This window comes from Centrocercus urophasianus, unplaced genomic scaffold (assembly GCF_019232065.1).
Source record: "Centrocercus urophasianus isolate 14NV4802_14NV808 unplaced genomic scaffold, USGS_Curo_1.0 seq_9, whole genome shotgun sequence".
NCBI classification, from domain to species: domain Eukaryota; kingdom Metazoa; phylum Chordata; class Aves; order Galliformes; family Phasianidae; genus Centrocercus; species Centrocercus urophasianus.
The window spans coordinates 35045329-35071011 of record NW_024885532.1 but is presented as its reverse complement, the minus strand read 5'-3'; the positions used below and the strand labels follow the sequence as shown (position 1 = coordinate 35071011).

The following is a 25683-nucleotide window of genomic DNA, read 5'->3' as shown; positions in this document are numbered from 1 at the left end:
AGATGAATGACCAGAACAATGACCCAGTGTGAAGGGGCACAAATGTTAGGGGTGTAATTAAACAATTAAGAGACTATGTCTACGCTTATGTTGTAAAACTGACATCCAATGTCAAAATGTGTTCTGACCAAAATGTTAGAAGTCAATTGACATGCGTGTTTGAGAAGCAAAGATTTGTGTCTACTTGGTGTTCGTATGATTAGTGAAGCATCGCGAAAGAGCGTGAACCCGCAGTACTCAGCCAATGAGGAACCAGGGGAGAAAGAGCTCAGCATTGGGCAATAGGGGATAAAAGATGTAACAGTTGTTTTCTCGGCGCTCTCCTGCTTGCAGGAGGCCCACCATTGCCATTGCAAATCTGCTTTGTCAGAGAAACCGTCCTCGAAAATTATTTGGATATTCCTAACATGTACCAAAACCTGAAAGATCTCAATAGACATTATATTATCTCAGAAAAGAAAGGATTAAAGGGCTCCAAAAAATTATCAATTAGAAAATATATATGTGATTACTTATAATCCTATGGAAACACATTGTAATGAGCCATTTCCACGTTACTAAGGTTACAAATACACGTAGCAGAACTCTTCACACCTAATCTTGCTCCCATGCAATCCCACCTGTATACTTATCATGCTGTCACTATAATCCTGAACTGCAAGTTTTCTGGAGCAGAAGAGTGTGAGGAACTGTGAACAGGGTCTCCACATAACAGAAATAATAATCAGTCTTTGGCTGTGTAAAAAAAAAAAAATACTGCCAAATGTGGGAAATGCCTACAGCCATGAGGGAGTCACTTCTAGGAAAGACTTAACACTTAAATTCAGAGTAGTACTTGTACATCATACTAGTGTGGACTCAATAGGCATCATATGACAGTCCAAATCCTTACAGGTTCAGGATTTTTGCAGTATGGACAAAACATACTGCATATTCATCATCCCCTACAACTGAAAATCATCTTCCCTTACTCTCCAAAATCTTCAGGGCTGTTCATCAGACTACTCTCAACTGCAGGTCTGACTTTTTGCTTGTAATGTCATGTTACAGGAAGCACCACTGAGTAAATAATAGGTTGGGATTCAGTTCAAGATGAAGACAACTACATTTGTCCATAGTTTTTAATGCTTACGTTCAAAATCCCAAAGTGAACCTGTGAAATCACACCCTCAATAGCATAAACTGAATCATTTCCTAGGGTGGACAGGCCTAATCCCCATTGATAATGGTGGAGCTCAAGCATGAAGTACACACGTACACACCTGCTTGCAAACACTAAAATTTAAGTGTCTTAATCCTGGACCAAATGCCACTGACAACACATTATTAAATACAGCAATTAACAGTGTAGATTCAGTAGATGACTCAAATCTGTCTAAAACTGTCATGCCTTAATAAAAACTTCTTCCTGCATTATTATTACCATAATCCTGCCCACTATGTATTGAGTAAGTAGTTATGTAAGTAGTCTGGTGCCAAATTTCTCTAATTCAGCAGGATGAAATGGTGAATCTACTCACCCTGACACAGAAAGTCAGCTAGATTTTCCCATGAATCCATCTAACAACTGTCTCAGACATGATCATAACAAAGAATTGCCAGAACACAAGATAGCCAAATCCTTCCTTTCCAAACTAATTATTGCATCATACCTCAACAAGAGTTGATAAGACACAGTTTTCAATACATTGCTACAGAAGCCACCATATGGCCTGTTTCCTAATCTTCTCTGTTTTCACTGTAGAACTGAAATCTACTAAAGCACAAGGATCTGGACATGAATTCACAAAAATGGCTTAAATACATACGAAGCCATAAATATAATAATACGTACGTATTACAAGTCATTCATTAGACAAAAGCAGAGAGTTGAAAAAACATAATGAAACTTATTTTCTTGGTAAATGATGTTTCCTAGGGTCATAAAGTACAATTCAAAACATAGCATGTTAATGAAAGGCTTCTTTAAAATAACTTAACAACAAAAATTTGCTTTATAAATTCACACAATTGCTGTGTTTTCTTCCACAAAAGAGATGGGAAGAAGATTCAAGGAGATGTTATTGAGACCTTCCAGTTCTTAAAGGAGGCCTACAAGAAAGATCACAGATTATTTTACCAGGGTGTGTAGCAATACGACAAGGGGTAATGGCTTTAAACTAGAAGACAGTAGACTTAGAATAAGTTTAAGGAAGAAACTCTTTCTTGGAGGGCAGTGAGGCACTGGCACAGCTGCCCAGTGAGCTGTGGGTGCCCATTCCCTGGAGGTGCTCAAGGCCAGGTTGGATGGAGCTCTGGTCAGCCTTGATCCAGTGCTCGATTCAGTGGGTGGCAACTCTGCTCATGGCAGGGGGTTGGAACTAGGTCATATTTGAGGCCCCTTCCAACCCCAAGCCATTCTGTGATTCTACTATAAAAGCACCACACATTTGAAACATACACATGATTTTAAAGTAGGTAAAATAAATAGAAGAAAAGCACATTTCAGATAGATGGCATTACAGCACTGCCAATTTTCACCACAAGTAACATTTTATTTATTTTTCCTTACACTTTCCATCTGCTCAGCAATCGTGTTCACATACTGCAGCTGAAAGTTACATACAAGGGCTCTACCAGGGCATCAGCATCCGGCCATGCATCTGTTACAATAGCTCACATGCACTTGCACTGCAGAGAGATGCAGGCTGTAAAGGAGGAGGAGCAATAGCACCACAAGGCACAAGGAACTGTGAAACATTCAGTTGTCCCTGCCTTCACCTGTGTCATCAACCTTGCCTCACTCCTACCACTGCAGTCCCAGCAAACAGACAGTGCTTTCCCTGCATCCCCTCTGCACTGCCCACTTTCTGCCTACCTAAGAGCACAGCTCTCCCTGCTTTGCTTCAGAATCTTTCTGTCAAGTACATCATCATCAAGTTTGATAGCTTTGGCTGCAGCACACCTTTAAATGTCCTAAATTGTAGTTCCTCAGTGAAATTTTTCAGAGTCAATTCCACCGAAATAGAAGATCTGTGGAGAAACTGTTCCCAAAATACTACACATAGCTGAAGAGATGCTAAACACAGCTATGCAAGATGCTCAGCTTTGTGAAGATAGCATAAGGGCAGACAGATTAGACACCATTTGCTACACTTTCTGATGTTATCAATGTCCAAGAGAGACAATAAATACACCACAGCAGGAGCTTAACACGTTAACTTTGTTTCCTTGGTTATGTACTACTTGTGACTAGTATTACTACTTGCTGTTTCTACATGAAACTTAGCAGAGACATTAAATAGGCTCCTGCAACAATAGAGATGACATCACTGGCTAATTAAATTAGTTTTCTTTATTGAGTTCCAGAGCTGAAGTACTGCTGAACGTAACAGCTAAAGATAATGACTTTTTAATGCCCTAGAGTTCTGTATGTTCATTGTTAATTTGTGGCAGACACCAGGATTCCATTTCCAAGCACTGACCTTCTTAAAATAACATGAGGTATAGGAATGACTTCCACTGATAAGTCTCTTGAAGAAACTAAAAACCTTGTACAAAAACATGGTTTAACTCAGCAGATAGCTGAACATCACACAGCCTTTCACTCATCTCCCCATCCCCAGTGGGAAGGAGAAAAGAATTGGGGAAAAAAACAGAAGGTAGAACTTGTAGGTTGAGATAAAGCTATTTACTAAGACAGAAAAGGATGAGAATACATGTGCATATAGTTACAAAACAAGCGAGGTACAAAAGCAACTGCTCACCACCTGCTGACCAATGCTCAGGCAGATCCCAAGCAGCAGCAGCCCCCCAGTTAACTCCCCTCAGTTTTATAGTTTTTTCCTCCCGTGACCCCATATGGAATGGAACATCCCTTTGGCCAGGTTAGGTCAGCCGCCCTGGTTTTATCTCCTTCCACTCTTTGTGCCCCCATGCCTGCTTGCTGGAAGGACGGTACAAGAAGCTGAAACACTTCTGGCTCAGAAAAACATCACTATGCTATCAAAACTGGTTTTCTCCTAAAGCCAAAAAGGCAGATCCCACCATACTATGAAGAAAATCAGCTCTGTCCCAGCTGAAATCAGGATATAAATAAAAGTAATTCTAGACAAAACAGCAATAAAAGGGCTTCTAAAGGCAAATATAGCAAAACAGGATTCCAAGAATGACAACCTAAAACTTGACTCAAAAATAAATTCAGCTGCAAAAATACTAATTGGAATGCAAATTTAAATAGTGTATTACTTCTATTAAAATGATTACATTTTTTCCCGAGGGAATTAACAGTAATTTCATATTTAAACAGCTGATCTATCCCACCACTGCAGGTTAGTTCATGTGTTATAGCACTGGGTACATGGGAGGAGTGAAGCGAAGCAAGAGCAAAAAATAGATGTTAGTTTGTAAAGCATATCAGGAGCTGCAATCAAATCCTTTTTTTTCCCCAAGATTTTTAGCTAACTTCATACTTTGTAAGATATGCAAATCAATGAGAAGTCTGAAAAAAATCTGTGGAACTGCAAGACAGTTTTTAGCAGCACCATTTGAATCAATTGAAAAATTCAATCTAACTGTGCGTCAGTGTAAAGCCAGTCATGTGTCTGAGAGCTGGGAATGAAACGATGCTGCCTCCATTCAAAATAAGCACACACAGAGAAGGAAGTAGCTTAGAGATAACAGGTGTTAAAATACCAGTTGATGAAATAATTGCACAGAAGTCTTCCTTCATTATTTAACAACTAGGACTGCAGACAGAAAAATCACAAGCCCTGTTGCATACTTCAAACATTCCTGAATGTTTCAATTACAATAGGATTTTGTTGTGTGAAAATTCAGTGGAACTACAGGACATTTCTCATAGCATAACTATGCTTTTTTCCATGCAATATTGAGTGGATTTCATTTTCAAATTATTTCATTCTAACTGCAGTTTCTTTTGTTTCTCTGTTTTTCACGTTCATGTTGGCTACAATGCTGATGCAGCTACTAAGAGGAGTGCAGGACAGGAACATTCTTCCCACATTCCCATCTCAACAGCAATGACTCAAAGAAAATGTAGCATGCTGGATAGAACAATTACATGGGTGAGAAGAAAGCAAAGTGGTAGGAACCAGGAGGAGTTGCAGGTCTGCCTTCCTCTCTCAGCAACCAAAATAATGGACCACATGAAAGAAACCAGAGCTGCTCCTCCTGCAGCCTGACACAGGATTTTAATTAATTTATGAGTAGGTCTTGCATGCTGAGGAACAGCTCTACAGAAATGCAAGATTCTCTTATAGCTTAGTTTCAATTTTGTTCCTCTGATGAAGCCAAGGGGAAGGATCATCTGCACACTGTTATCTTGTTTCACTGCAAATGACTATCATACAGCCTCTAGAGAAATAATGAGAAAATCACTGTCTTGGAGTAATTGCGTCTGAGTGCTCTTCTTGCACCACCTCAGTGCAATCCGAGTTTAGCAGATTCCTAAATACTCAAGAAACAAATGCTTGTCTGCATTAGCTGCACACGGGCTGTCTTGCTGTTGTTACCTCAGCCAAAATAGGAATAAGCCTATAAACCACCAATGTCACAGGAGAGTGGGGCTAAGCACAGCCTTTTTCTGAAAAAAGTACATGAAAATTGAGCTTTCAAGAGCCTTACTTAAAGTAACTGAGAAGGTGGAAACATCAGCAGGATGTGTTGATATCTGTGAGCAGAAACCTAATGAAAAGGGTGAGGAGACATCCAAAACAGAAAAGTTCAGAGTAGTATATTTACTGAATATTCACATATCCCTGAAAACACAGCAAGACCATTACAGAAAATCCCAAGAAGGGCTGCAGACTCTCCCCTTTCTTTTGATGCTTCTTATATCCAATTCAAGTTCAAATAATGGCACACTGTGGTACGGCACAGACAGGAAGAGAAATGCAGGATGTAAATATATCCTGCATATATTTTATAATATAAACACAGGCAGCAGCAACACATCCATGAAGACTGATGTATTTACTTTAAGTGGTAAAAACAACTGACCTTAATATATAATTACAAAAACTGGCCTCGTGCAAGAAACGAAATGGCTGCTAACTGCCAGTGGCTGACTATAATCTACATTTTCAAAAGGGTTCTGATAAAATCTCTCAAGCAGCTTATTAACCAGCTTGTTAACCAAGACAGATTATATACAGATTAACAAATCAGAAGGCAAAAGGGCAGAAATAAAAAGTCAATTTCCCTGCCTGAGAGAAGAGTAATAGCAGGGTACCTCCTTCTATCAGTTCTATGACTACCAGTGCTTAAAAACCATTTCAAAAAGTCTAGTGGAGTATTTCTTTGTAATGTTGCTCTGCTGTCAAGACTTAAGAGAACCACAACTTTTCTTTATAGATCAAAGGCCTTAATATCTGCAGGCTACGGCATGATGAAGGCACGTTCAGATGAAGACAAGTCAAGGATGATCCACACTCTCAACCTCACTGTTTAACCCTGAGCCACAAGTCCAACTGAAAACCTTGAGGTTTCCCTTCCATAGAAGTTAGGGTGGGGGCCTCACCAGGGCATCAGAGCAGTTCTGTGTCTTTATACCAGCTCTCTGCCAGGGAGAGGCACAGGGAACGGAAGCAGAGTAAGGCAGTTTCTGCTTTTCTTCTTTGACTAAGGGAAAAGAGACAAGCCTGGGACTTTTACGTCGGGGATAGGAATTAAGAAAACAGAACAGGATACCAAAGTTAAAGCATGGTGCCAATGCAACAAACACATCTTTGGATAAGATTATGATGGCATTTCACCTTCTGGCATGGGGACAGAGGGTGTCCCTCAGTAGTTTCTGACAGAACGAGGCAGAGCTGACAGGAAAGAAGACTGTGACATATCACATTTACTGGGGGCAAGATCTGCTGTCAGGAAGGGAGAATTTCTTTCTGGGTTGCATACTCTCATAGTAACACATAGCTCATCATAGAAACGTTACCTCTGTATTTCCAAAAATCTAATGAATCAATGCTTACATGACAGTATGTTAAATGGCAAATTAGGAAAAGTGGGGAAAAAAAAATCTCAATGTTGATCAAACACTTTCTTCAAGTGTGCTAAAGGAAATTTGACACAGGCTTTCACTAGGATTTTTCCAGCTGCAAAATTGGCCAGGCTCCTAAGATGAAATATTGCAAAATTATGTACCGTTAGAGACACCAAATGGAGACACTGAAAACAACACCTACCTCAAATCAACTCAGAAAATTTTTAACAGAAAAGACCATCTCCTTGCTTTGCAGCACTCTGTCCAAATTCCTGGACCAAAGACACATGCTTTACTGTTAAAACTTAATAAAATCACTCTGAACTGATTTTACACCATTGCCTTTCATTTCGACTACGGTAATGTCTGAATTCAAGAAAACTGTATTCAGTACCATAACATAAAAATAGGTATCATTAAAACTTTTAATGTATCAGCTCATATAAGGAAAGGGTGAATGCGATGGTGCAGGAAATGTAATTAGAAGCCCACAGGACCTTCTGGAGTTTCCCATGAACGTCAAAGAAAAGGGTTTAAAAAAAAAAAAAAAAAAAAAAAAAAAAAAAAAAAGAAGTGATTAGCCTGTCCTGACATTGTCACCTTCCCTGGAATACTAGAGGACAAGATGCATCACATCTCACTGCTTCGACTTCAGACTGTTTAGAAGTTTTTATAAGTTAGAAAGAATTCCAAAGGGAGACTTTTTCCTTCAAATCAAGTTTAACCCATCTTGTAAACTCCTTAAAACAACATATTGCACCAACCAGAATAAAATTGAGCCACTTGATAGAGAAAGTTGTTACAAATGAAGGAGATGGGAAACAACCTCACACCTACATTTCTGCCTCCTTTCACATAACAATTTTGCTGTAGGTTATCTGATGAAAAAAAAAAAAAAAAAGCAGAGCTGAGAACAATTGTGCCTTATTCAAGATTATTTGTATTTTAAGAAGTATATATTCTACGCAGGAATACCTACTCCTTCTTCAACACAAATTAATTTTGCAGAAACAAATTATGTTTGCAATAATCTCTCTAACAAGATAGTACTAAGTGCTTTCTTACTGGAGAAAGCCACACTCCCCAGGAAAAGACTAAAAGACTGAATTTCTACAGTGTTTTACACAAGGAGGTATCACTGATGATGGCAGCAACAACAGAGGGTAGTAGAAGACACCACTAGTGCTGTAACCCAGGCTTGATTCTGTGCCTGGTGTTTAATGCCTTCATTAATTATCTGGACAATGGAAAAAAAAAAAAAAAAGTTACCCCCCTGCAAGTTTAAGGATAATACAAAACTGACCAATATATCAGGGCTGCTATTGAGAAGGACCTGGATAGGCTGGATAACTGGGTAGACAGGAACCCCGAAGTTCAACAAATGTCCTGCATGTTGTTAGAAACAACCCCAGACATCATTACATGCTGGAGGCTGATCAGCTAGAAAGCAACTTCGCCAAAAACGACACTTGGGTCTTGGAGGACAACAACTTTACTGTGAATCAGCAATCCACTCTTGTGGCAGAAAGGGCCAACAGTCTCCTGGGTTGCATAACTACCAGCAGTTCATGAGAAGTGAACCTTTAACTAAACACTGGTGAAGATGCATCTGGAGTATTGCGGAGTATTAGGAATGGATCAGGCTCCCCTCTACTAGACAGATATGAATTACTGGAGCTAGTGCAGTGCAGGGCCATGAAGATGATTGAGAAGATGATTTCATATGAGGAAAAGCTGGAAGAATTAGGATTGTTCAGCTTGGAGAAGTCTTGGGGGGGAACTTATCCATGCATATAAATACCTGATGGGAGGGTATGAAGAGGGGTCCAGACTTTTCACTGATAGAAAATGAGAGAATGGGCACTATTTAAAACCTATGAAATTCCACCTGAGCACATGTAAGTTGTTTTACTGGGATGGAGGTCAAACACTGGAACAGATTGCCCAGCAGAAGGTATGCAAAACACAATTGGATACACTCTTTGACATCTTGCTTTGTTGACCTGTTTGAGAAAGGCTTTGGTCACCCTCAAGAGGTCCCTTCACAAGACATATGACTATCATGCTTTTTTCCCCCCCATGATGTTGTAGCCCAATTTATTCAGCTAAAGAAAAAAAAAGATTAAGTAACACCAGAGAGAATAGAGAGAATAGGCAAGTACAAGAATTTGCTGCCATATGGGCCTCATTATTTATTATCAGAGTGTAAAAATTTTGTCATATGCAATGGGAATAAAGGTGGGCCTATAAGTAAATTCCTAACATAAAACTAAAGCATGTATTATTGCATCTGCTAGCTATATCTTAAAAACCAGATGACAAGTAGTTTAGTGCACAAAAATACATTAAAGAAATGGAAAATGTTGTAAGAGTACCAGAAAGCAAAGGCATCAAATAATGAGGCATTTTATGTGCCACTGGCTTGCTTTACCTCACTGTATGTGCTTTGATTGCTTGAATCTGAATAGAGCATTTATAGCCCATCAGGAAAAGGGGCTGAAACTTGGGAACTATCAAACAGGCTGTGTCCAATGCCAATGTCTGAAATGTCTATAAATGGTCAAAGTCAAGCTGTTGCCCTGACTGAAATATATACATTCCATTTACTTTTATTTTTTAACAGCATCATAATCCTTCAGGCAGTCCTGGTCCTAGAAAAGCTCGCTTTTCTCAGGTGATTAAAATCACTATGCTTTTGGCTGTGTGTTTAAGACTACCACAAAGGTGTGCTGTAGTATAACCATGGTGTCTCACCAATGAAGTAACAGAGCATCCAAGCCATTTTTTTAATTGAAATGAAAGAGGTAAGAAAGTGAGGGGCTGCAGGCTGAGTCAGAAAAGGATGAGAAATAACTGAAACATCAATGTAGTTTTAATAAAGAAAACTGAAGAAACATTTTTGATTACAAAATCAACATAGGAAGGTGCAAGGTGGGACCATCTGCTGTTGCTGCACTGCTCTGAATATTCAGTATGTATTAAAAAAATAAGATTAGGATTGATAAAACACACAGAAGCTCAATTACAGCTTTTTCCCTAGAGAAATAGCATGAAAGGAATGGATGTTCGTATGTGCTGCCTAGCACAAAGGTACTGACACTGTTATAGATAATACTGCAGTTGAACAGATCAGAAACAAGGCTAAGCACAGAGGCAGCATGGGAAAGGCATGTCTAACTTGGCAGATGACAAAACACAAAAAGTGAAAACTCTGACGTTGTTTATAAAATCATCACAAGTAATTCCAGGTATTCCTACTGTAACTTTTGAAGTTTTGGATGTTACTGTGGCTTAGATGAACAAATACATTAATGATATGAATGACAGGACTGGCATCACTGACATCCTCCATTCAGTCAACCAACACAGAGGTGTCACTGCCCCACATTCCTGGAAGGCTGTTCTTCCTTAGACTCATCCCTAGTCCTACAAGCTCCACGTCCACTAGAAAACTCACAATAAGAAAAGAGGAAGTCAACATCAGAGCCCAAATTAGAGACTCAGTGCTCAAAACAGTCAGCCATGACTGTCTCTCTGCCTAAAGAGTAGGGCAAATCAAGAACAATAATCAAAGTTGTTGTTTTTCAACATGAGAATACTGTCTGTGTATACAGACACAAGCTTACACACACACAAACTCACAAGCCTACGTCCTTTCCACAACACTGACAGAATGAAGCAGCAGATTAGATTGTCCTCACACAGGATTGGCAGCTTTACAACAAAAAAATGTAAAACAGGACGGGGACAGGTGTGGCAGATTAATTTAAAGAGTATAAGTAAGAACACTAATTAAAAGAGATGATACATGGTCTGTTCTCAATCCTGTTCCTAATACATTCCATGGATTTGTGGTATTTCACTGTTCTTCCATTTCCCTTCCTACTCCTTACCTGCATATACTGAAAGCTCATAGGATCAGAGTCTACCTCTGCCTGCACTGTGACTGGCTCAGCAGGATTCAGGCTCTTAGTAGCTCCTCTACAAGTAACACATCTACCTTATCTTACTGGAACTGTATGTAAAACACTGCAACCTAGAGGGAGCAGGGGATGAGAAGAAAAAAAATGGAAGTAGAAACAAACAGAGGTCATATTAACTCCCCTGTTAATTGCAGGGGAGTTCGACTAGATAGCCTTCAGAGGTCCCTTCCAACTCTAAGGATCCCATGATTCTCTACTTCCCAAGATTAATACAGAATGAAGGAAGGTCAGTGGAGAAATGGATGCTAAAATTTTAAAATAGGGTATGAGTTACTGCTGGTATGTCATCGTGGTTGTTTATTTAATTAGCACATCACAGTACCTTGCATGCCTGAGATCAAACTCAGATGAGCGTGAACAGACATCATGGAAAACTAAAGATGTATTAAACAATAGAAAAATGATACTTCCCAATAAAACAAAGTATATACAAACATTATGTTTACCTCAGATCCTAAACTCAGAGAGATTATTTCATCCTCAAACGCAGAATGTGTATCAATATGAGGAGGAATTCCTGCACACACAAAAAACATCATTATATTACAGAAAGGTACCTGTATGGATGCCCTTACACAACAGGATATACGGCTGAACAACAAAACTTATCATAAAGGTGGGACTTGCCTTCCAAAACAATTCAGGACAGGATCAGTTCATCTGATTTACACGCCCAAATTAGATGTACAGTTAACTGAAGTCTCTCCTCTGATCAGTGGAAACATCTCAAAGACAGTTCAGAGCACCCAAAGGCCTCGCTCAACCTCTAAAGACTCCTAATATTTTCCTTGCTGCAGCAAGCACCTGAAATCATCATGTTCTCTTCTCAGCTTTAAACTGTTATAATATACTGGGTGTCTTTGGGCCTTAGATCGCCTACTGTATTTCTCCCACAGACTCTTCCCCTAGAAGGAATCAGCCCAAATTCTCCTTGTATCACCAGGTGAATGACCTGTGCAAAAGTTTCAGCTTCAGAATTAGGACCTACTTCGAAAAACAGATACTATCAGAGTCAAACCCTGTCCCTCTGCTTCGCAGTTCCCAGGAGAAATCTACACACCATTGCTAGGGTTACCTCAATAGATGTGCTACCCAGGGATTAGTATGCAAGAGCAATCGCGCACATTTGAGAATTTACAAACAGACAGCAATCTCTTTCTTTTTCAAATAAAGAAACTGGCATTCCTTGGAGCCTGAGCCATGTTTTAACACAAAAAAAAATGCTGAAAAAGCATTGTGCAAGCCTCAACAAGATCTCACCACAAGGTGGGGAACTGCAGCCAGCAGAGGAGCAAAGCCTGAAGACAGAACTGCAACTGCACCTTCTTTCATCAGACAGATAACAAGTGATTCCTACTTGGTTTAAGAAAACACAGTTTGACTCACTCATTAAAAACTTTACTGACATTCACTTTGGACACAGCCAAATATCTTGATTGAAAACATTCTTTCCTAACAGTCAGTCAGCTTTATAAAACATCCTTCCTTATGAGTATGCCACATTTTACTTTCAGATACAAGTAAGGTGAATGCCATTATTCTCAGTAAAAGCAATACAAATGTTTTACGAGGCCAACTTCTACACTGATAAACAACAACACATCCCTGCTTTTCAAGTCTGACCAGTATCTTTTGGTGTTGGCTTGTAACTTTGCTTCAGTGTGAAGCACTGCAGCTCTGTGTTCAGATGCACACTGACATCAGCACAATTCACTGTGCAACAAGAGAACCCTGACCGTTCATTTCAGCATCACCTCAACAATTCAAAAAAGACCACTTTGCCCTACCTGCAGTCCGCACACCACATATGCAGCACATTGCAAGACTGTCACCTAAGCATTCAAAAATGGACGGTAACATAACAACAAATATAAATCTCCAACTTTGAATGCTATCAGGGTTCTGAAGAAAGCGGCCTCAAAGGAATTCATTCTGGGTGTCTTACATGTGGCCCCTCCAGCTTTGCTCAAAGTTATCAGTCACTTTTTAAAATCTCCATTTGAACACTCAGCGATGTGGCTCATAACACAGATACTGAAGGTACCTGGCTGCACTCTATGTTCACTTGTACCCTAGCAATTTGCACTTAAGAAAGGGTATTTTCTGTTCTTTTGTTTTTATTTTAAAAGACTGTCTCTATTCTTGATAGAAATCAATTCACCTAATCTCAAGTCCTAACCAGAAGTACACAGCTGTATCAATTTAACAAATTGTAAATAAATGGCATCAGATTTTCAGGCCCCTGTTTGGCGGACACCAAATTAGCTGTCAGACATTGAATCTGAAAGAAAAGTTGCTGTCCCTTTTTTCTAAGGACAAATTAGATAGCCATTCTAGAAAGGAAGCTAGATAGCCAGCCTTGATGACTGACCTTAGGAAAAAGCACAGCATACGATTTATTCCCCAGAAGCATGATTAGAAGCAAATTTATCTTCAGAGTGCAAAAGACTACAGAAAGGGTAATTTCTTATTTCTAAGATAAGAGAATTCTTCTTGCAGCATATTAAAGAGCCTCTATATCACACATACTAACATTATACCACACATACAAACAGCAGGAGATGTTTTCTGGAGGCTGTATGCACAGTACAGGGTGCAAGGAGAGGCTCTGGAAGCAAATGAAAAACTAAACTCGAGTGCAAACCCAAACACCATTATTTATTCCTGTAACCTTTTATACTGAGTTCCCATATTATAAACTTGCTCTTTGGAACACCATCAACATCTGTATCAATGATACCAAAATTTATATTTCTAAATAGGGTTCAGAAACCAGTGTGAAAACATTACCTTCTATTAAACGTATTTCTGGTCACATAGGAAACGCATTAAGCAACTGCCTAAATACTGTCCCAACAGAAACTATTCTCTTCTTTATTTCAGTTAAGATAAAGAGCTCAACATTTTTTAAAAGATAACTTTACCTTGTCCAGGTTCATACTGATTTACAGTCAGCTGATCAGGCTTATGTTTGATATATCCTTGCTTCAAGCATTTCTCTAAGAACGGGATACAAATTTCAGGAAGACCTGTTTACAGAAACAAAGTTTTAAGCAAGACAACTTTTTACATTTTTATCCTCTCCATTTACAAAGGTATGCTGCATTATCGCTGCCTTTAAATTACAGAACATCAAATCAAAGGCAAAACTTCCACCATCCACTATAAAAAGGAAGTTGCAAGATGAGAAGCAAAATTATTATGCAGAAGATCAGAAGATGTGCAGAAAGCTCACTAAAAGATTCATCCCCTAAAAGCCTGCTAATGAATTAGATTAAATATCAACAAATAAATCTCCCCTAGTCAAGCTGGTTTTGAAAAGAGGAATGAATCTTTAGTTTACTGTTTCAACCAAAGACTTCATTTATACCCTGTAGAGTAACACCCACAGGCATGGTAATAGCAGCCCTTTCACAAATCTGTTTATTTTTATTCTCCCACAATAAATTGTTTCCATTTATGTTCATCCCTCACTAATTCTATGATCAGAAAAAGTTCAAGTAGCAATGCTTTTATGACAATATATAGTTGCACTGCTAGAACAATGTAACCAGAATCCAGCTGCTGAAAGCTACATCTACCACAGCACCCATGCATAACCTTAAAAAGCTTCACATTCTGTAAGAGCTTAGCCCTATATTTTACTATTTTAAAGCATAAGACCATAAGCTGACTCATTTTGTTAACACTGCTCTTAACTCGAAATAAGAATTATTCAAACTTTGTCAAAATAGCTTTCTATCCAAAGAAAAACCTTGGTGTGTTTCCAGCAAGCTTCAAGCGCAAGATAAATACATATTGCAATTTATAGCATAACCCCAAAGCAATATTCAATTTAAACACTAACATTTATCTTATGTAACAAAAGCTTTTAAAAAAAGACTTTTACAATCCTGAACATCTTATTTGTTTTGACCTCAGCTAAGGACAGCAACTCCTGGCTGCAAGTGACTGGAGAACAAGCTTCAAGCACTCACATCAATCTGGAATGAATCCCACTCAAAAGCACTCTTCAGAGTACACTTAAGATACACTAACGGTTTTCCTTCTATTAGCATCTCAACTCTCTTTTAATTAGAATCTCACACCCATACCTGACTGAGACTTACAGGCTTTACATAATGGTTCAAATGTCAGTGCAAAGTGTTATTTAATGGGGAAGTTCTTACCTCCAGGTAAAGGCTTGTCTTTATCAACACCGTTGTTATCATAGCAAAACTCATATCCAAAATGTTTTACTCTTCTATGCTTTAAAGTCTTCTGGGCTGTGAGAGGATACAAATTCAAAGATCAGATGACATAAACAGTTCAGGCAAATTGCTGCGTGACCTCATCTCATCTAATCTCTGTTAAGCATTCCTTCATTAACAGCTAAAACAACATATGTGACTCTTTTCTACATGGCACACACTTGTGCTTTATTACTTTCTGAAAACTCACCTGGACATTGCATTTGCTGCTGTTTAAAGTCAAACAGACTGTGCTTTTACATAAGCAAAAAGTACACATTTACTGACCCATACCTAATGCATCTTTAACCTTGGCTTAACTTCCAGACAAGCACTCGATTGATAATCTAAGGACAGAGCAAGATCCCTTACTTTGAGCAGTCACCAAGTCAACAAAGGTCAACATAACAGCACCAATGGTTTCAAGAAACAAAACTCACACAGAAACCTTGAACTGGATTCCAAGTCCAATTTACTAAGAGATCTTAATCCCCCAGAACTCAAATGAAAGAACAAAAGCACACAAAAAGTGTGTTTTGCTGACATTTTGATTTCAAAGAAGAAATGGCTTTTAAGTAGGACATAAGCTGTCTATTTAAAAAAAAATCTACTTGTTTCTGGATGCGGCAATCTTATTCAAATAAATGTCTCAGCACATTGATTCAAATCACTTGCCCCCACAGATTTATCACATGCAATATAAGACCCATTTCTAAAGTAAAAGAAAAAATACAGGAGGTTTTCAAACAACAGATTTACAAATGTGCATAATTCCTCTAAACAGAAACTGCATAAAATAACAGGATAAACATAAGGAAGGTCAAAATTTCTTTGATTTTGCCCACCATTTTGAGTGTTTTCATCTCCTCTCCAGTCAATGCTTTCCAGCATCTTCCTTTCTTCCTCTGGAGAAATAATATTTTCAATGACTTTGAGGTCTGGAGGCAAGCTTGTAGGAACAGAATTCTCCCAGCAAACTGCAGCGCATGGAAAAAGAGCAGATTGTCTTAATGAAGCCACATAAACCCTATGGGAATATTCACTATACATGGGTATACATTATGGCTGCAGGAACATTTGATTTAATGATTAAATGGTGCCTTCACTAAGGACTAACTTGGTGAATCCCTTTCTAACACAACAAAAAATGTTAAGGCCCAAATTTTGCTCCACAGAAAGCACTTTCTAAATTTTACTGTTTAAATTTCATAAGACTCCACACTACTTAAACACAAAGCCACCTGTGATCCTCCTGTTAAAATAACTGCAACATTATTATTATATAATTTCCCCATCGTTTCAGGACTCCAGAACTTCAGTGATTTATCCCTGCTTCCAACAATCACAGAAAAATATGATTTCTTTTTTTAAAGTACACATTTGCCATCCAGGGAAGCACTCTGTAACCAAACATGGGGGACCATAATACAATATCTAGAAGAACAGAAATGCTAGCAGTGCAGGAGCCTTCAGCTTGCTGTCCTAGTTGGTTGGGCATTTTTAAAGCTATTCATTGGATACTGCTGTATTCAGTCTACAAACCACCACAAGGAAGTCTTACACTAAACACTATAAAACATTATAGAAAGAAGCACAGTTTTTGTCCTAGCTTACAGTCAGCCAAGTTTGAGGGAAAAAAAGAAACAAGCAGAAATATTATTTTATTTTCCATACTGGCACTGAGATCACAAGACTGTCATCAAACAAACAGACAATGAAGTCCAACCCAACCCAATGAATCCCAAAGTCACCCGGGTCGCAGCTTAGCTCCTCAAATCAGACAACTTTCATGTGCAGCAATGAATGGTCTTGAAACTACTTCAGTGGCTGCCTATCTTACCATGCATCACAAGGACAAAAGGTAATTTTCTGTGCTGAATCTTAAAGTCTGGCTTTCATTCTCTGCTTCCTTAGACTAGCGTGCATTTAGCTACATTTACAATCTAAGAAGAAAAAAAGCAAAGAGAAGTGCTATGGAAGAATTTTACAGATAAGTACCTTTTTCCACAAAATTACAATACAAAACAATGTTCTGGTCAGAGTCTTCCAGTGTTACTTCTTTTCCATTCAGGGCATCAAAGGCTTTCTTGGCATATTCTGTTGACTCATATTTCACAAATGAATATGGTTTATTCGGTGGCATTAGAAGTGCTTCCACCATTCCATAGCTTTCTAATATCCTGTGCAGTTGATGTCTACTCATCCCATTACCCAGGCCAGCATTGGCAATAACCAGGCTCTAATTGAAGAGAAATAATAAATAAATAAAAATTACCATTACTGATTATTATTGATTGATCCAAAACAAGCACTACTAAGAGTGTAGTTCATATTATAATGAAAAAAATAATTACTTGTATATTCTACATATTCGTAGCCTGATACATGAGGCTAATGCAACATCTATCCAGTACAAATTCTGGGAGAAGTGCTTGCAAGATCTGTTACAACATCACTTCAGCTTCAAACTGGCATCTGCATGAAGTGTATCATGTGAAAAAAGTGACACTGGCAGCCATTATTTTTGAGTTTCCTAAAATGGAATTTTCCCAGAGCCCTGCTACTGTTCAAAATCAAACACAACAATCTTCGGATACTGTGATTCTTTTTGGTTGTTAAGAAAGGCTTTCTAATCTTTGCTAAGAAGTCTTTTTGAGCATAAAGAGACATATTTCTTGCCATCTCACCATACAGCAGCTTCTATAAACAAAGCATTGAGTTCTCCTCCAGTACTCACATCTGAGAATTCACCCTCTTGTTCTTATAAACAAAAGGGATTTATCCCCCATCCTTATTAATACAGATTACTTTGAGCACCATGACTAATTGCTTTACTCAGGGCTTTCATAGTGATTTATGAACAAAATTATCAGAGAATGCAGAAACAAAACAAAAATAGAACTTTTCAAATGACTCTTTTACAAACAAAAAAAATCCTTTTAAAAAAACTTTGTAAGTTCTTTTGACTTCTAGGCAACCATATACTACACCTAGACATTCAATCTAACCATGGAGGTTGAAGGAAGTTTAAGCCTCCTTCTAAGGCTAAATGAGGATGCAATCTAGAAGTCTTGATAGAGCTCAGGTGACTCCAAACTACTAACAACTCACTCAGATTGACTACATGCAATACATTTCTAGAACGCTTTCAGACGATCTTTTCCTTAAATGCTACAAATGCTCTACGACTTCTGAAAGCAGCTGGCAAAGTGTTCAAAAGTTTCAAATGACAGTGTTTCACTTTCCTAAGAGACTGAAAACGAGGTTTAAAACTGAACAGAGGGATTATTAAAAAATATTTTAAAACAAGTGAACACGTGAGACACCGCTGTGATTGTGCCTATTGCGATGGCTCTGTTAACTTTTAAAACTACATCCTACTGTGCATACTGATCACATCTTTCAAAGGTGATCAAACACTGTTATTTTCTAGAATCTTACTAATGGGAAGCACAGGTGTACAGAGGAAACGAGGAGACTGATAGCAGTGCTTTCACTGGCTGAAGGCACACTGCCTACACAGACCTTCTGCACACAACAACAGCACTTAGAGCAACTGTTCACATTCTCATGAATGAGCAATTTCAGCATAATCAAACTCTTACACAAGGACTAAAAGCAATTTCTGTATTCTCAAGTTTATCACTAGTGCTATTAATTTGTTTCATATGTCTTTTACTAAAACATTCTGTCATCCATGAGGAACTTAGTGAAATTGAAAACTACTCACTGGATACATTAGAAAGATGATTTGATGTCTGGGGCAGTGACAAGAGGAATAAAATCCTGGATCATGTACTCATCTCCACGCAAAATGAGAAGAACACAGCCCTACTCCAAAGAGCTTTCAAAATCTCCACAATTGCTGGGTCATTTTAGGATACGCCCATATGGTGTGAAATTTGAGTGAAAACTAAGCCCAATTTTGATACAAAGGAGTAACAAAGCATAAAGAGGCATAAAGACTTAACAGATACTTATGTATCAGAATGGGAAGAACTAGAGAGATCAAGATGAACACAGCTACAGTAAATGATACAATAGTACAATATGCTTCAAGTCAAGTTAGCAACTCCACACAACCCACAGAACGAAGTAAGACACTTTAATTTCTCCTCTATCTGAAAGATCTCGCCATGCACGTTTTGCTGCAGCAGTATTTGCGAGGTGCCTCTGATTTGCTGTAACTCTACGGAAGCAGAAAACTAACAGATCAAAAAGCTGGGCAATTTTCTGGTAGGTTGGGGAATAAATTAACACGGTAAAGTTCAGTGACTGTTGTAAAAAAGCAGAACTATCCTCTCTCTCATTCCTTTTGTGTGAGGGAAGCAAATGTTCTCCCCTTTTTAACAGCTACAAATCAGTCAATTAGTTCAACTCCTACATAATCAGAGCCTAAAACAAGTAAGGTGAAGAAAATGAGGAAAAAATTGCTAAGGTATACATGCTTTTTAACAGGGAGTTAACAGATGAGACAAATTATACTTGATAAAGAAGTATATCAGGAAGAAAGATACAAAAGCTAAGGGCCAAAGAGAAAGGGAAAATAAGTTATCACACAGGCCTTTCTCCTGTTTCTCTATCTCCTTCAAAAAGGTAACATTTTTCATGCTCTGCTGCTTTCCCCAGCTCAGGGAACTACTGTTTAAGATTTAAATATATACATATATATATCCAAAAGCTGTCACAATCTCTCCACCAGTATTAAACTGATGAAGTACAGTTCTGCTTTGAAAGCAAATAGCACAGAAAACTCTCAATCTCAGTAAGTGCTTTTAAAAGAATCACATTTTAACCAACACATACATGAGGGCAGAACACAGGTAAGCAGTATTTTATCCTACCACCAAAACCAGAACTGTCAGTCACCTGTGTAGCATGGGAGATGCACTCAATGCCCTCGTGTCTCATCAGCGTATGCTGGGCTCTGACCTGCTTCCTCAGTATCTTCTTCTTCACTTTGTGGACTTTCAAATGCTCTTCAATGTTCTCGCCAGTTTCCATGCCTGTGACCTGGGAAGCAGAAGTAACAACACCTAGTAAGTGTTTACCCGAAAAACGTAACGCTTCAGTCTGTTACAGAGATGTGGCAGATGTTACTGCCTTTTAAGTCATCTTCAGGATAGTAATGAGAATTCTGATAATTCCAGATTTTACCAACTACTGCAGGATGACACAAGAGTTCACAAACTGCGCTATTCCTCAGTCAGTAGCACAATTTCCCCCATCCTGGAAGTACTGTTATTTAGCTCTTTTATCAAGAGAATCTTCCACAAAATAAGTCTTTATAAAAGACTGTCACATCTTCCAGTTCCTTTTCCTCTTTATTCTTTTATTCACAGTATCTCTATATCCAATTCTGGTTTCTCTGCTGCCTGCCCCTCCTGTTTCCACACAGAAATTTCAGTTATTGCATTCTTCTCTTTACATATTATCTCCTAAGCAGGTCAAGTAAAAATACACACATGAAACTGCCAAGAGATTTGTAATATCTTAGCTTCTAAGCTGGTCAGTGCCTCAGCAAATGCTCAAACTGGAGACAAAATGTTTCCATTTCGCCTCCTTTTTCAAAACTGCCACTTTCAAATGACTATGATACACAGAAAAAATAGCTGGTTTTGAGAGCAAAAAAAACCCACTAAACCAACACATCCAACACTTAGATGTTAGAAGACCAGCAACCAGGATGCTCCACACCTCATACACTTGTACATCTCAAAATGGTGTTTGTCAATTAACAACTAAATTTAAGGGCAGCAGAGCATCGTTTACCTGCCAATGTGCTTCTGAAGTATAACCCACTCGCTGGGTCGCTCCAGGTTTTGTTGCATCTTTTGCCAACCAGACCACAGCACATTCCTACACCCAGCTGAGCTTACCCTCTTTCTTTTTCTCATTCTCACTTCACCTCAAAAAACATTGAGGATTTTATTGTTTTTTTTCAGTTTGTTTTTAAGAAAAAAAAAGTTACATCAATCACTGTTATATTTACTTATTTAAATGTCAGCTGCATTCACAGACTATCACCTATTTGCATGTCTTCCAGCTTGCAAGACAGCATAGTTGGTTCCTGGTACTGCACATACTTTCACAATAAGGGGACAGTTATGTTCCAGTGTATCACAGGAAAATGGTGAAGGTAAAAAAAAAAAAAAAAAAAAATAGTTTCATATTAATACCTGATGCAGGTTGGGTTTGAATGCCTTAGTAAACATTTTCTTCTACACAAATGCAAATATGCAAATAAAATTGTTATTAAAATCTTACAGAGTCGCATAGGAGCTGTAAATATAAATTTCGTGCCACTGCTGCAGCACATCAAAATGCACAACTACTGTCTGCACTGAAGGGAAATTCTTCAAAGGGGATTGGAATGACAACAGCAGCTAGTGGTAATAACAGACTTCGAAAAGGAACAAAATAAGCACAGCTTATGAAGACTCAAGTCTTCTGCCTCCCTCCTCACCATTTGTTGGTTCCTCCTACTACTCCTACTCTTCCACTCCCAAACCCAATTCAAATTAAAACAATAGTTAAAGAAATGAACTTACAACAACAATTTCTGGCAACTAGCAAGTTACTCGCTTAGTAGGCATCAATGATTCTATCCTGAAACTGTTCCAGAACCTCACCATCAAGACAGAGATGTTACATGCTTGGCTGTAACAGTTCAAGGCCTGACCTTTTGCCCAAGCAGCAGTATTGAATTTTTATAGGATCCTGACTACATAAAGCTCATATATCTGAGCCCGACAAAGAAACTAATAAATGATCCATCCTACCACTAAGAAAAACATACCAGCTCCTAGGGTCTCTATTCAGAGCTAATTCAATCATAACCCAGAAATATGCAGCGTACACATAATACAGAAAAAGGTGACCAACCTCTAACACAGAACAGTACCAGAAAAAAGGAGGAGACCACTGAAATTATTTCCCATGACTTCAGAAACATACAGAAGCTGGAAAGCTCAATGGGTTATAAAGTCCTTCCTGTAAGATTATTTTCACTGTGAATCTTTTAGCAATCGTCTCCCATCTCTCTTCATAATAATAACCCTTACTAAGGGCTTTTTGCATATTTTATACTCTACTTCTTTGGTGCTGTCTTCAGTAATCATTTTCCCTTCCCAAAGGAAAACATGCATGCAATTGGCAGTTCATTCCTTGACAAAAATCACACTTGCTTCAAAAGGCAAAAAGTTCAGAACAGTTTTAACACTGAGTATTCACCTTAGCTACAATCAGGGTTAAACACACACAGAATTCAACTTAACCTTCCTTAGTTTAATGACCAAGAAATCTTGCTTACACTTGCTTAGATTTAAAAAAAAAAAAAAAAAAAAATACAAGTTTGCATCTTACTTGGGGAAGAAAGAACACAAAATAAAATACAGGGCAAAGCTAAAATACCCATTCATCTTGCTTGCATAAACAGCTAAAAGAATATTATGGGAAATACGCATTGCAGGTTGTACGGCAAGAAGCTGCTGATATTTCTTTGCCAGTTTTGAGACAGACTTCAAACCTGATCATTTCTTTGTTGAAGCTATCGGCCACTGGCAGGAAGAAGAATGGCATGAGAAGAAGATAAGAAAACAAGTAAATAAATACAAATGTATCTGATAGAAAAAGAAAAAAAAGTCTCATGAAAATAGCTATTAAAAGTTTATAGTAAGTACCTTCCCTGAAGTGCAAGGAATGGCCTACCCTTCCCAGGATTCATCTGATTTGCAGACTTGTTCAGCAAGCTCATCCATGAACGAGCTGCCCAACTGACAGACTAGATCACACTCTGACAAGCCCAGTCTTCTTTGCCACAGCCAGGTAAAAGAAGGCCAACAGCTCCACTATTCTTCTCTAACTAGGAGGGATAAGCAGTCTCAAACTGTTCCAACAAAAGTGTAAGAAATACACCTTGGAAACATGTAAATCTGATTCGGAAGAGGTATGGAGGCTACCTGTGTTTGAGGCCAGGATGTGGAGCCCGGGCAGCCTGATTTAGTGGTTGGCAATCCTGCCCATGGCAGGGGATCAGAGCTTGACCATCTTTAAGGTCCATTCCAACATAAGCCATTCTATGATTCTATCTGTATTTCCCAGACCAGACAGACCGCTACCAGGCGGCCTCTGCAAAACAGAACCTGATGGAAAAACAGCTCAGCCTCTCACACAGCGCCCACACCTCCTCAACAGGGTGACCGCATCCCAGGGGAAAGCAGCTCAGCCAGGCCTTGGACAAAAGGCCCCACAAACCTCCACATCCCTCAAGCAAAAAGAAAGAGCTCGTGCCTCAGTACTTCGGCAACGACAGAGATCAGTGCTGGAGGACTACTTTCTATCCTTCCACTACCTCTGAGCTAACCACCACCACAAGGGACAGTCGGGTCCGACCGCTGCCTCAACAAAGGCACTCACAGCCCGGCCCCTCTCCCAGCCGGGCCTGAGGTCTCTGTCTCCCCACACACGCTGCTACCCAAAGTCAGCTCTGCAGCCACAAAAACAAAGAGACTGCTGTAATTTCAGGAATCACATTCACTTGCATCCGAGTAAGTAAATAAATGCATCTGGCGGCATCTCACGTCCGCCAACACGAGGCCAACACGAAAGGGGGAGATGGAGCACGGAGCGCTCAGCGCTGCTCTCACAGGCTTTCATAAGGATTAGAAAAACACACCGACACAGCTCCAGCAACGCTAGCTCGGGTTACAGCAAACCCCTGAACAGGTCTAACATTACCGCAGAAAGCCAGCTCCCCGCACACAGCCGCCTCACCGCCCTCCCGCCGCACGCTACCTGGCAGCAAGCCGCCATCTTGGGGCGGGCACACGCCGCTCCGCCCGCCGTCATGGCGGCGCCCCGCCCCGCGGGTGGCTCCATGCAGGGTGGGGATCCCTTCTTTATCGAACGAGTGCCGAGAAGGGGCGCGGTGAGGAAGGCGCCGAGGTCCGGTGCGGTTGGTGTTCTTTGACGGGTTTTCCCGAGCTGTGGCAAGTGCCTCGTCTCTGTACCCGAGGAGCCGGGCGGCTGTGCTGGGGGAAGGGAATGGCAGCCGCCTTCTCACTCAGCCACTCCGGCAGACTCACCGAAGTGCACAGGCTCATCCTCCTCCTGGTGAATAAATTCTTCCTTGAGTCGGCAGCCGAAGCAAAGCGACGTTGGGACTCGCGTCCCCGGCCGGGCAGCGTCATGGCCACGCACCGTGCTCAGCCCCTTCACAGAGGGCGCGTACGTCTGTGCAGAGCGGGGCAGGGCAGGGCTGCCCCCCTGTCCTGCCCACAGCCGGACCCCGGCTCTCATTCTTTCTCTCTTTTTTTTTTTTTTTTAATCTGCCACAAGACTGAAGTTCAGCGTTGCCTACTTTTGGCAGGCTCATTCTCACTGGAGCTTGTTATCTAAAAACTACCTTTTTTTTTCCTTTCTCTATTTAACTACCAGGCTGATTTATTTTCTCTCTCTCAGCCTCCTTTGTGGATAGTCAACCTTTTTCAAGATAAATTAGATGTGGGATTCCCCGGTGTGTAGCATGCAGGGCAGCCAATGAGCCTTGTAGACATGCACTCAGAAGCCAGCTCTGTGACTTTGTCCCAGATCCACGCTCTGGATTAGTCTTCCCATGCAGTTAGGAGGGGCTCTGCTTACCCAGGAAAAAAGAGTTGTCTTCCTTGGGGCACCCACCGTGACCTGTCCTGGGAACACAGCTATCCAACGTGCGGGAGGTAAAAGCACACAAAGGATGTGAGGCTGGTAGGTCATGTATCCCAGCCTGTGAAGATAGCTTGTGGTCAGAAAGGGGATCCTTCCTTCTTCCACCTGTCAGTGGCCCTCCATCATTTTCCATTTTTGACCCATGCTGGACACCCAAAGCATTGTGACAGCACAATTCTTCTGATTCGGTTTTCTCACACATACAATGTGAATATTCATAGGATCAAAGAATCACCAAGGTTGGAAAAGACCTCCAAGATCATTCAGTCCAACCATCCACCCACCACCAACACTTCTCACCAAAACATATCGATACATTTTTTTAACACCTCTAGGGATGGTAATTCCACTGCTTCCCTGGAGAGCCTGTTCCAGTCCCCGATCACTCTATCAGAAGAAGCACCTCTCAGTGTTCAACCTGAATCTCCCCCATGCAACTCATTAAGCAACATGTCAAATGCCTACCTAGTAATAATGTTGCAGGGAGTTTGTTAATTCTTACAGACTGTAAATATTAGCATTATCATGTCTTTTTGTAAGCCAGAATGAATGGGGGAAAGAAAATCCTCAGAGTGCCATCGGCTGCTTCTCTATCAGAATATTCTCTGAGGCTCACAACTCTGGAAAGCATGCAACCTGAAATCTACTAAAAGAATAATTTTAATTAATTCTGTTTGTACTTCATTACCAGTTTGTTCTGACAAGTGGAAAATACCTGCCCAAAGGTTGTTTTTGTTGAGTGCCCACATTCTGATTCAAAGCCCTGAATGCGTGGGCT

General features: G+C 39.8%; 1 protein-coding gene across 4 annotated transcripts in view; it reads right to left on the bottom strand.

The window, feature by feature from the left end:
• Positions 1 to 24030, bottom strand: part of ALKBH8 (alkB homolog 8, tRNA methyltransferase) — a 48125-nt gene extending 24095 nt beyond the window's left edge. The window contains exons 1-8 of one of the 4 annotated variants that reach the window (XM_042839103.1): positions 21190 to 21256; positions 20970 to 21105; positions 20067 to 20210; positions 17196 to 17436; positions 16043 to 16174; positions 15138 to 15233; positions 13893 to 13997; positions 11415 to 11485 (exon numbers count right to left, since the gene is read on the bottom strand). In XM_042839103.1, the coding sequence (XP_042695037.1) occupies positions 11415 to 11485; positions 13893 to 13997; positions 15138 to 15233; positions 16043 to 16174; positions 17196 to 17436; positions 20067 to 20201 (780 nt within the window). In that variant the 5' untranslated portion in view covers positions 20202 to 20210; positions 20970 to 21105; positions 21190 to 21256. Of the gene's footprint in view, positions 1 to 11414; positions 11486 to 13892; positions 13998 to 15137; positions 15234 to 16042; positions 16175 to 17195; positions 17437 to 20066; positions 20211 to 20969; positions 21106 to 21189; positions 21257 to 23936 lie in introns of those variants that run through there. The other 3 variants (XM_042839101.1, XM_042839104.1, XM_042839102.1) reach the window with 3 other exon arrangements.
• Positions 24031 to 25683: the final 1653 nt, after the last annotated feature.